Raw genomic sequence first — 11,771 nt, 5'->3', positions numbered from 1 at the left:
CACGGCACACACGAAAGAAGAGATGACCCAGACAAGAGACACACAACCAGACAGAGACACACAGACCCAGACAGAGACACACAGACCCACAGACAGAGACACACAGACACACAGACACAGAGACACACAGACCCACAGACAGAGACACACACAGACCACAGACAGAGACACACAGACCCCACAGACAGGAGACACACGAGACCCACAGACAGAGACACACAGACCCGCAGCAGACAGAGACACACAGACCCACAGACAGCGACACAAGACCCACAGACAGAGACACAAGACACACAGCCACAGACAGAGACAACACAGCCACAGACAGAGACACACAGCCACAGACCGAGACACCAGCCACAGACAGAGACACACAGCCACAGACAGAGACACACAGCCACAGACAGAGACACACAGCCACAGACAGAAGACACACAGCCACAGACACAGACACACAGCCACAGACCACAGGACAGACAGAGAAGACCACACAGAGCACACACACAGACAGACGACAGACCCAACAGACACAGGACAGACAGAGACACACAGACACAGACAGACAGAGACACACAGACACAGACAGACAGGACACACAGACAAGACGACACAGACAGAGACAACACAGACACGACAGAGACACACAGACACAGACAGAGACCACACAGACACAGACACACAGACACAGACAGAGACACACAGACAGACACAGACAGAGACACACAGACAGAGACACACAGAGACAGAGACACAGACAAGAGACACACAGAGCACAGAGACACAGACAGGCACGCGGACAGACAGAGACAGAGACACAGACAGGCACGCAGACAGGCAGGCACGCGGACAGACAGGCAGGCACGCGGACAGACAGGCAGGCACGCGGACAGACAGGCAGGCACGCGGACAGAACAGGCAGGCACGCGGACAGACAGGCAGGCACGCGGACCAGACAGGCAGGCACGCGGACAGACAGGCAGGCACGCGGACAGACAGGCAGGCACGCGGACACAGGCAGGCAGGCACGCGGACAGGCAGGCAGGCACGCGGACACAGGCAGGCAAGGCACGCGGACCAGGCAGGCAGGCACGCAGACAGGCAGGCAGGCACACAGACAGGCAGGCAGGCACACAGACAGACAGGACAGGCAGGCACACAGACAGGCAGGCACGCGGACAGACAGACAGGCAGGCACGCGGACAGACAGACAGGCAGGCACGCGGAACAGACAGGCAGGCACGCCGGACAGACAGGCAGGCACGCCGGACAGACAGGCAGGCACGCGGACAGACAGGCAGGCACGCGGACAGACAGGAAGGCAACGCGGACAGACAGGCAGGCACGCGACAGCAGGCAGGCAGGCACGCGGACAGACAGACAGCAGGCACCGGCGGACAGACAGACAGGAGGCACGCGGACAGACAGCAGGCAGCGGACAGACAGGCAGGCAACGCGGACAGACCAGCAGGCACGCGGACACAGGCAGGCCAGGCACGCAGACGAGCAGGCAGGCACACAGACAGGCAGGCAGGCAGGCAGGCACACAGGCAGGCAGCACACAGACAGACAGGACAGCAGGCACACAGACAGACAGACAGGCAGGCACCGGACAGCGACAGAGCACAGACAGACAGGCAGGCACCACCAGACAGACAGGCAGGCACACAGACAGACAGGCAGGCACGCGGAAGACAGAGGCACGCGGACGCGACAGTAGGGCAGGCGGGACAGACAGGCAGGCACGCGGACAGACCAGGCAGCGCACGCGGAACAGACAGGCAGGCACGCGGGACAGACAGGCAGGCACGCGGACAGACAGGCAGGCACGCGGACACAGGCAGACAGGCAGGCAGGCACACAGACAGACAGGCAGGCAGGCAGGCAGGCACACAGGCAGGCAGGCACACAGACAGACAGGCAGGCAGGCAGGCAGGCACACAGGCAGGCAGCACAGACAGACAGACAGGCAGGCACACAGACAGACAGACAGGCAGGCCACACAACAGACAGACAGGCAGGCACACAAACAGACAGACAGGCAGGCAGACAGACCAGACAAGACAAGGCAGGCACACAGACAGACAGACAGACAGGCAGGCACACAGACAGAACAGACAGCGCAGGCACACAGACAGACAGACAGACAGGCAGACAGACAGGCAGGCACACAGGCAGGCACACAGACAGACAGGCGCACAGACAGACAGACAGGCGCACCAGACAGACAGACAGGCGCACAGACAGGCGCACAGACAGGCGCACGCACAGACAGGCGCGCGCACAGACAGGCGCGCGCACAGACAGGCGCGCGCACAGACAGGCGCGCGCACAGACAGGCGCGCGCACAGACAGGCGCGCGCACAGACAGGCGCGCGCACAGAGCAGGCGCGCGCACAGACAGGCGCGCGCACAGCAGGCGCGCCGCACAGACATAGGCTCGCGCCGACAGGACAGGCGCGCGCACAGACAGGCGCGCGCACAGACAGGCGCGCGCACACACAGAACACAGCGCACACACAGACACGCACACAGACACACAGGCACAGACAGACACGCACACAGGCACAGACAGACACGCACACAGGCACAGACAGACACTCACACAGGCACAGACATACAACACACACAGACACACAGGCACAGACACAGAACACACAGGCACAGACACAGACACACAGGCACAGACAGACACACACACAGACACACATACACAGACACAACAACAGACACACACAGACACACAGGCAGACACACAGGCACACACACACAGACACAGACACCACAACACACAAGGCCACACACACAGACACATCAGGCACACAGGTAGCAGAGACACCACACAGACACACCGGTACAGACAGACACAGACACACACACATACACAGACACACACACAGACACACAAGAACACCACAAACCACAGCTACAGACCAGACACACACCATAACAGACCACACAACATACACAGACACAACACATACACAGACACACACACAGACACACACACACACACACACACAGACACAGACACAGACACACACACCACAGAAATGTCACTTCTATTGTGGAATAACACACAACTAGGGTTCAAAGCCTCTCTCTGGAACGCTGTTCCGGAATGTCGGAACCTTGGAGCGTCGCTCTCAGCATTCTGGGAAGACTCCAGAGGGGAGCAGGAAGCCCGCAGTCGCACTCCCCCAGCCAGCAGTGTGTCTAACCCCCAGTGGCCTCAGTTCCCAGTACTTGATCCCCGTGAAAGCCGCGCTGGCACGCGCCTCGAGTTCAGAAAGGGTCTCGGAATCTCACTGAACCCAGACGGAGCATCGGCTGGAGAGAAGGAGACATGTAGGGATGACGAGGAGAGAGATGAATAAGTGTGCCCCTTGTGTGTTAATCGTTCTTCTCATCCCTGTCTCCAGGCAGGTGTTGGACCAGGATAATTTTAGTCCCATCCCCGTGGCAACAGAGGAGGAATACAGACAGTTCACTTCCCAGTTCCCCTTCCAAGATCCTGAACTGGACAAGGTACTGACGAAGGGGGTGGGCTTTTCGCCTTTGGACGCACAGATTTATTTTGAGACAGCCGTTTTATTTGCTGAAATGTGTCCCGTTACCTGGCTATTAAAAGGGACAGGCTTCTATTTGAGACTCTGCGTTTAATGGAAGTTTTACGGTATGTAATTAAACCCTGGATAATGAGTGAATTAGTTGATTGAATTGTGTTACGTCTGGGCTGGAACCAAAGCCTGCACAAACCTGTAAACTCGCTAGGACATTGTGACTTTTGTTTGACGCTCGTCTGTAAACCCCTTGACCTCTCCCTCTCTCCTCCGTAGCTTCCGTTCCCTAAGAAGCTTCCGTTCTCTGAGTTTGTTCCTCAAGTCTACTTTCAGCTCAGAGAGTTCATCGACGCCTGCCTCAAGTACTATGAAGATCTGCACCTCAGGTACAGCACACACACATACACACACACATACACACACACACACAACACACACACACACACACACACACCACACACACAACACAACACACACACACACACACACTCATATACACACAAATACGTTACAGGGAAGCATCCTCCTCCCTCATGTGGTACCCTTCCTGCAGGCTCATTCTGACATGACCCTCCAGCATGACAATGCCACTAGCCATACTGCTCGTTCTGTGAGTGATTTCTGCAAGACAGGAATGTCAGTGTTCTGCCATGGCCAGCGAAGAGCCCGGATCTCAATTCCATTGAGCACGTCTGGCCCTGTTGAATCGGAGGGTGGGGGCTAGGGCCATTCCCCCCCAGAAATGTCCGGGAACTTGCAGGTGCCTTGGTGGAAGAGTGGGGTAACATCTCACAGCAAGAACTGGCACATCTGGTGCAGTCCACGAGGAGGAGATGCACTGCAGTACTTAATGCAGCTGGTGGCCACACCAGATACTGACTGTTACTATTTTTACCCCCCCTTTGTTCAGGGACACATAATTCCATTTCTGTTACTCACATGTCTGTGGAACTTGTTCAGTTATGTCTCCGTTGTTGAATCTTGTTATGTTCATACACATATTTACATATTTATATGTTAAAGTTCTGAAAATAAACGCAGTTGACAGTGAGGGACGTTTCTTTTTGCCGAGTTTAGACACACACACACACACACACACACAACAACACACAACACACACACACACACACACATTGAAATATGGTCTTTGCAACTCTGCCTAGAAGGCCAGCATCCCTGGTCGCCTCTTCACTGTTGACGTTGAGACTCGTGTTTTGAAGGGTACTATTAATGAAGCTGCCAGTTGAGGACTTGTGAGGCGTCTCTTTCTCAAACTAGACACTCTAATGAACTTGTTGTTGTGCCCGGGGCCTCCCACTCCTCTTTCTTATTTCTGGTTAGAGCCAGATTGCGCTGTCTGTGAAGGGAGTAGTACACAGCGTTGTACGAGATCTTCAGTTTCTTGGCAATTTCTCGCATGGAATAGCTTTCATTTCTCAGAACAAGAACAGACTGACGAGTTTCGAATAAAGTTCTTTGTTTCTGGCCATTTTGAGCCTGTAATCGAACCACAAATGCTGATGCTCCAGATACTCAACTAGTATAAAGAAGGCCAGTTTTATTGCTTCTTTAATCAGAACAACAGTTTTCAACTGTGATAACATATTTGCAAAAGGGTTTTCTAATGATCAATTAGCCTTTTAAAATGATAAACTTGGATTAGCAAACACAACGTGCCATTGGAACACAGGAGTGATGGTTGCTGATAATGGGCTCTGTACGCCTGTGTAGATATTCCAATAAAAATCTGCCGTTTCCAGCTACAATAGTCATTACAACATCAACCATGTCTACACTGTATTTCTGATCAATTTGATGTTATTTTAATGGACAATAAAAGTGGTTTTCTTTCAAAAACAAGGACATTTCTATGTGACCCCAAACTTTTGAACGGTAGTGCACGACACACACACACACACACACACACACACACACACACCACACACACACAACACACACACACACAAATATATATATATATACACTTGTTGTCACTTACTTTCACTCCTCCCCCCCTCCTCTCCAGCCCCCCTCCTCTCCAGCCCCCCCATCTCCTCTCAGCAGCCCCCCATCTCTCTTCCAGCCCCCCCATCTCCTCTCCAGCCCCATCTCCTCTCCAGCCCCCCATCTCCTCTCCAGCCCCCCATCCCTCTCCAGCCCCCCATAGATGTGGTTTGTTGACTGTGTGGGGGCGTGGCTACAATTGCGGTTTGTTACTGTGTTGGGGCGTGGCTACAGTATGATGTGGTTTGTTGACTGTGTGGGGCGTGCTACAATATGTGGTTTTGTTGACTGTGGTATGGGGGCGTGGCTACAATATGTGGTTTGGTTGACTGTGTGTGGGGGCGTGGCTACAATATGTGGTTTTGTTGACTGTGTATGGGGCGTGGCTACAATATGTGGTTTGTGTGACTGTGGGGCGTGGCCTACAATATGTGGTTTGACTGTGTGGGGGCGTGGCTACAATATGATGTGTTTGTTGTGACTGTGTGGGGGCGTGGCTACAATATGATGTGGTTTTGTTGACTGTGTGGGGGCGTGGCTACAATATGATGTGGTTTTGTTGACTGTGTGTGGGGGCGTGGCTACAGTATGATGTGGTTTTGACTGTGTGGGGCGTGGCTACAATATGATGTGGTTTTGTTGACTGTGTGTGGGGGCGTGGCTACAGTATGATGTGGTTTTGACTGTGTGGGGGCGTGGCTACATATGATGTGGTTTTTGACTGTGTGGGGGCGTGGCTACAATATGATGTGGTTTTGTTGACGTGGTGTGGGGGCGTGGCTACAGTATGATGGGTTTTGACTGTGTGGGGGCGTGGCTACAATATGATGTGGTTTTGTTGACTGTGTGTGGGGGCGTGGCTACAGTATGATGTGGTTTTGACTGTGTGGGGCGTGGCTACAGTATGATGTGGTTTTGACTGTGTGGGGGCGTGGCTACAATATGATGTGGTTTTGTTGACTGTGTGTGGGGGCGTGGCTACAGTATGATGGTTTTGACTGTGTGGGGGCGTGGCTACAGTATGATGTGGTTTTGTTGACTGTGTGTGGGGCGTGGCTACAGTATGATGTGGTTTTGTTGACTGTGTGGGGGGGGCGTGGCTACAATACGTCGTGGGTTTCGTTGACATAGGAGAAGTAACCAAATCATCACTTTTATGGAGTACATTTAGACTCTCTGATGATAAAGATGTGGCATTCTGAACATCTCTTCAGTATTGAACGACGCTAGAGAATTTGACATCTTGCCAGAGAGTATATTTCTGGAGTGTTTTAACGTAGCAAGCTCCTCCAATGGGATTATCTATTGGATTGCACTGATTATATGGAATTCTATAGCGTGGTGTGTGTGTGTGTGTGTGTGTGTGTGGTGTGTGTGTGTGTGTGTGTGTGTGTGGTTGTGTGTGTGTGTGTGTAATCAGACAGGCTTACTGGCCATGGATGGACAGGAATAAACGAACAAAGATGTACAGCAGGAATTATTTTCTTCTCCTCTCTCTTGTTTTCTGTTTTTTATCCTAATATTCCATCCTGATTCCCAATGTTCAACTCTGTCTCGCTCCACCACACCACACACACACAACACCACACACACACACAACACACACACACACACAACACACACACACACACCCCAAACACACACACACACACACACCCACCACACAATCACACAAACACACACACGGTATGTAATGAATGGATAATGGTATGATAATACACCATAGTTTAACACAAGGGTGAATCAGGGCTTGACACAGCTAATAAATATCACAGGACGTTTTCAACATGCGTGTGTGTGTGTGTGTGTGTGTGTGTGTGTGTGTGTGTGTCTGGCCCCAGTCCTGGTTTCTTCTGGTAATTTCCTGATGCTCGTCTCGTTAGGTGGACGTCAGCATTGTTCACTTAATTCTCTGTCAACCATAGCCCCACTAAAACACACACACTTTTGTATTTGCAACCTTGTGGGGACAAAATTGATTCCTGTCCAAAACCTATTTTCTCTAACCCCTAAATCTAACCTTAACCACCACAAGCCCAAACCTAACCCGTACATAATTCTAAACCTCACTGTTCAAAATCTCTCTGTTCTCTTTCTGTTCTCTTTCTCTCTGTTTCTCTCTCGTTCTCTTTCCTCTCTCTCTCTTTCTCCTCTCCTCTCGTTCTCTCTCTCCTCTCGTTCTCTCTCCCTCTCGCTCTCTCTTCTCTCGCTCTCTCTCCCTCTCGCTCTCTCCTCTCCTCTCGTTCTCTCTCTCTCTCTCGTCTTCTCTCTCTCCTCTCGTTCTCTCTCTCGTTCTCTCTCTCCTCTCGTTCTCTCTCTCTTCTCGTCTCTCTCTCCTCTCTTCTCCTTCGTTCTCTCTCTCTCTCTCTCTCTCGTTCTCTCTCTCCTCTCCTCTCGTTCTCTCCTCTCGTTCCTCTCTCCTCTCGTTCTCTCTCTCTCTCCGTTCTCTCTTCCTCTCGTTCTCTTCTCCTCCTCGTTCTCTCTCTCCTCTCGCTTCTCTCTCCTCATCCGCTCTCTCTCTCCTCTCCGCTCTCTCTCTCCCTCGCTCTCCTCTCTCCTCTCGCTCTCTTTTCCTCTCGTCCTCTCTCTCCTCTCGTTCTCTCTCTCCTCTCTCGTTCTCTCTCGTTTCTCCTCTCTCTCTCTCTCTCTCTCCTCTCGCTCTCTCTCTCCTCTCGTTCTCTCTCCCTCCTCGTTCTCTCTCGTTCTCTGCTCTCCTCTCTCTCTGCTCCTCTCGTTCTCTCTCTCTCCGTTCTCTCTCCTCTCGTTTTTCCTCCCTCCTCGTTCCTCTCTCTCCTCTCGTCTCTCCCTCTCCTCCTCTCTCTTCCTCCTCGTTCTCTCTCTCTCTCCTCGTTCTCTCCTCTCGTTCTCTCTCTCTCTGTCTCGTCTCTCTCTCGTTCTCTCTCTCTCTCGTCTCTCTCTCCTCTCGTTCTCTCTCTTCCTCGTTCTCTCTCTCCTCTCGTTCTCTCTCTCTCCTCTCGTCTCTCTCTCCCTCTCGTTCTCTCTCTCCCTCTCCGTTTCTCTCTCCTCTCGTTCTCTCTTCCTCTCGTTCTCTCTCTCCTCTGCTTCTCTCTCTCCTCTCGCTCTCTCCGTTCTCCTCTCCTCTCGTTCTCTCTCTCCTCCTCTCTCTCTCCTCTCGTCTCTCTCTCTCTCTGTTCTCTCTCCCCTCTCGCTCTCTCGTTCTCTCTCTCCCTCTTTCTCTCTCTCTCCTCTCTTTTCTCTTCTCCTCTCGTTCTCTCTCTCCTCTCGTTCTCTCTCTCCTCTCGCCTCTCTCTTCCTCTCGTCTCTCTCTCCTCCCTCGTTCTCCTCTCTCCTCTCGTTCTCTCTCCCTCTCGTTCTATCTCCTCTCTCATTCCTCTCTCCTCTCGTTCTCTCTCGTTCTCTCTCTCCTCTCGTTCTCTCTCGTTCTCTCTCTCCTCTCGTTCTCTCTCGTTCTCTTCTTCCTCTCGTTCTCTCTCCTCCCTCTCCTCTCGTCTCTTCTCTCCCTCGTCGTTCTCTCCTCCCTCTCGTCTCTCTCTCTTCTCTCATCTCTCTCTCCCTCTCGTTTCTCCTCTCTTTCTCTCTCCTCCTTTCTCTCTCATAGATCTTCTGCACTGTCCAAAATATCTATCTCCTCTTTTTCTCTCCCCTCTCTCTTCTCTCTCTTTCTCTTTTTCTCTCTCTCTGTCTCTCGCTCTCTTTTCTCTCTTCCATCAGTCCTCTCTGGTCTCTTTTTGCCAAGTCATCAATTGAACTTGAGGAATTTTCTCCCTCGGAATTGTCCAAATGTGTTTGGAATTCTCTTTTCCCCCCGCGGAGCGCAGGAACTTTTTGTGGATTCCTGTCGTTCAGTCAGTCTCAAGACAATAAGACACAAATTTAGGGATTTGGTTGGAGTGTGTGTGTGTGTGTTTCTGTTGGTCGAAATGGTGTTTGTTAGCCAAAGTCCAGCTGTGGCCGCGACTTACGTAGTTAGACTCCTCTCCTCCCTCCCCCGCGGAAACCAAAAAAGTGTTAAACAAATCAAAATATATTTGAGATGTTTCAAAGTAGCCACCCTTTGCCTTGATGACAGCTTTGCACACTCTTGGCATTCTCTCAACCAGCTTCATGAGGAATGCTTTTCCCAACAGTCTTGAAGATGTTCCCACATATAATGAGCACTTGTTGGCTGCTTTTCCTTCACTTTGCGGTCCAACCCATCCCAAACCATCTCAATTTGGTTGAGGTCGGGTGACTGTGGAGGCCAGGTCATCTGATGCAGCACTCCATCACTCTCCTTCTTGGTCAAATAGCCCTTACACAGCCTGGAGGTGTGTTGGGTCATTGTCCTGTTGAAAAACAATGATAGTCCCACTAAGTGCAAACCAGATGGGATGGCGTTTCGCTGCAGAATGCTGTAGTAGCCATGCTGGTTAACTGTGGCTTGAATTCTAAATAAATCACTGACAGTGTCACCAGCAAAGCACCCCCACACCACCTCCTCCATGCTTCACGGTGGGAACCACACATGCAGAGATCATCCATTCACCTACTCTGCCTCTCACAAAGACACGGCGGTTGGAACCAAAAATCAAAAATTTGGACTCCTCAGACCAAAGGACAGATTTCCACCGGTCTAATGTCCATTGCTTGTGTTTCTTTGCCCAAACAAGTCTCTTCTCCTTATTGGTGTCCTTTAGTAGTGGTTTCTTTGCAGTAATTCGACCATGAAGGCCTGATTCACACAGTCTCCTCTGAACAGTTGATGTTGAGATGTGTCTGTTACTTGAACTCTGTGAAGCCTTTATTTGGGCTGCAATTTCTGAGGCTGGTAACTCTAATGAACTTGTCCTCTGCAGCAGAGGTAACTCTGGGTCTTCCATTTCCTGTGGCGGTCCTCATGAGAGCCAGTTTCATCATAGCGCTTGATGGTTTTTGTGACTGCACTTGAACAAACTTTAAAAGTTCTTGAAATGTTCCGTATTGACTGACCTTCATTTCTTAAAGTAATGATGGACTGTCATTTCTCTTTGCTTATTTGAGCTGTTCTTGCCATAATATGGACTTGGTATTTTACCAAATAGGGCTATCTGCTGTATACCACCCCTACCTTGTCACAACACAACTGGCTCAAACACTTTAAGAAGGAAAGACATTCCACAAATTAACTTTTAACAAGGCACACCTGTTAATTGAAATGGATTCCAGGTGACTACCTCATGAAGCTGGTTGAGAGAATGCCAAGAGTGTGCAAAGCTGTGATTAAAGCAACGGGTGACTACTTTGAATGAAATATATTTTGATTTGTTTAACACTTTTTTTGGTTACTACATGATTCCATATGTGTTTTATCTCAGTTTTGTTGTCTTCACTATTATTCTACAATATAGAAAATTGTAAAAAATTAAAATAAATCTTAATTGAGAAGGTGTGTCCAACCTTTTGACTGGTCTGTATAATTTAGAAGATGCTATTATGTCGATCCTTTAAACCTCTTAATCACAACTAGACCTGACTGCCCTAAGCAGACAAGGCCGCAAAAACAACAATAGGAAAGGCCCTGAAACCTTTTCACTTAGCAACTGCACTATGTGCATGTATAATTTATGACAGCATCATCCATATTGTTTTCTGCCGTTTCCAGCTACAATAGTAATTTACAACATTAACAATGTCTACACTGTATTTCCTGATCAATTTGATGTTATTTTAATGGACAAAAAAATGTGGTTTTCTTTAAAAAACAAGGACATTTCTAAGTGATACCAAACTACTGAACGGTAGTGTATGTATATATACATATACACACACACACACATACACACACATATATACACTTGTTGTCACTGTTTCACTTCCTCTCCAGCCCCCCCTCCATCCCCTCTCACTGCACCCCCCCCGCCCCCACTCCATCCCACTCACTCCTTCCCCCATCCCACCCCCCCCTCTCCATCCCATCTCCTCCCCCCTCCCCACTCCACCCCCCCCCTCCATCCACCCCCCATCTCCACCATTCCCCCTCCCACTCCAATCCCCACTCCACTCAGCCCCCCCTCCAACCCCCTCCTCCCCCCTCCCTCTCCATCCCCCTGCACTCCTTCAGCCCCCCCATCCACTCCAGCCCCCTCATTCAGCCCCCCTCCACTCCCCCTCCACTCCAGCCCCCCCCTCCATCCCCCCCTCTCCATCCCCCTCCCCCCTCCACCCCCTCCACTCCAAGCCCCCCCACCAAGCCCCCCCCTCCATCCC

At 51.0% G+C, this 11,771-nt stretch overlaps 1 protein-coding gene across 1 annotated transcript in view; it reads left to right on the top strand.

Moving 5' to 3' along the window:
* Positions 1-3,336: 3,336 nt before the first annotated feature.
* Positions 3,337-11,771, top strand: part of LOC112078748 (exocyst complex component 6B-like) — a 13,702-nt gene continuing 5,267 nt past the window's right edge. The window contains exons 1-2 of the mRNA XM_024144886.2: positions 3,337-3,525; positions 3,837-3,946. Coding sequence (XP_024000654.1) covers positions 3,352-3,525; positions 3,837-3,946 — 284 coding nt within the window. The 5' untranslated portion in view covers positions 3,337-3,351. The remainder of the gene's footprint in view (positions 3,526-3,836; positions 3,947-11,771) is intronic.

Source organism: Salvelinus sp. IW2-2015, unplaced genomic scaffold (genome assembly GCF_002910315.2).
Source record: "Salvelinus sp. IW2-2015 unplaced genomic scaffold, ASM291031v2 Un_scaffold6181, whole genome shotgun sequence".
Classification (NCBI taxonomy): Eukaryota; Metazoa; Chordata; class Actinopteri; order Salmoniformes; family Salmonidae; genus Salvelinus; species Salvelinus sp. IW2-2015.
Note: the sequence above shows the minus strand (reverse complement) of the source record. Positions and strands in the feature narration are given on the sequence as shown.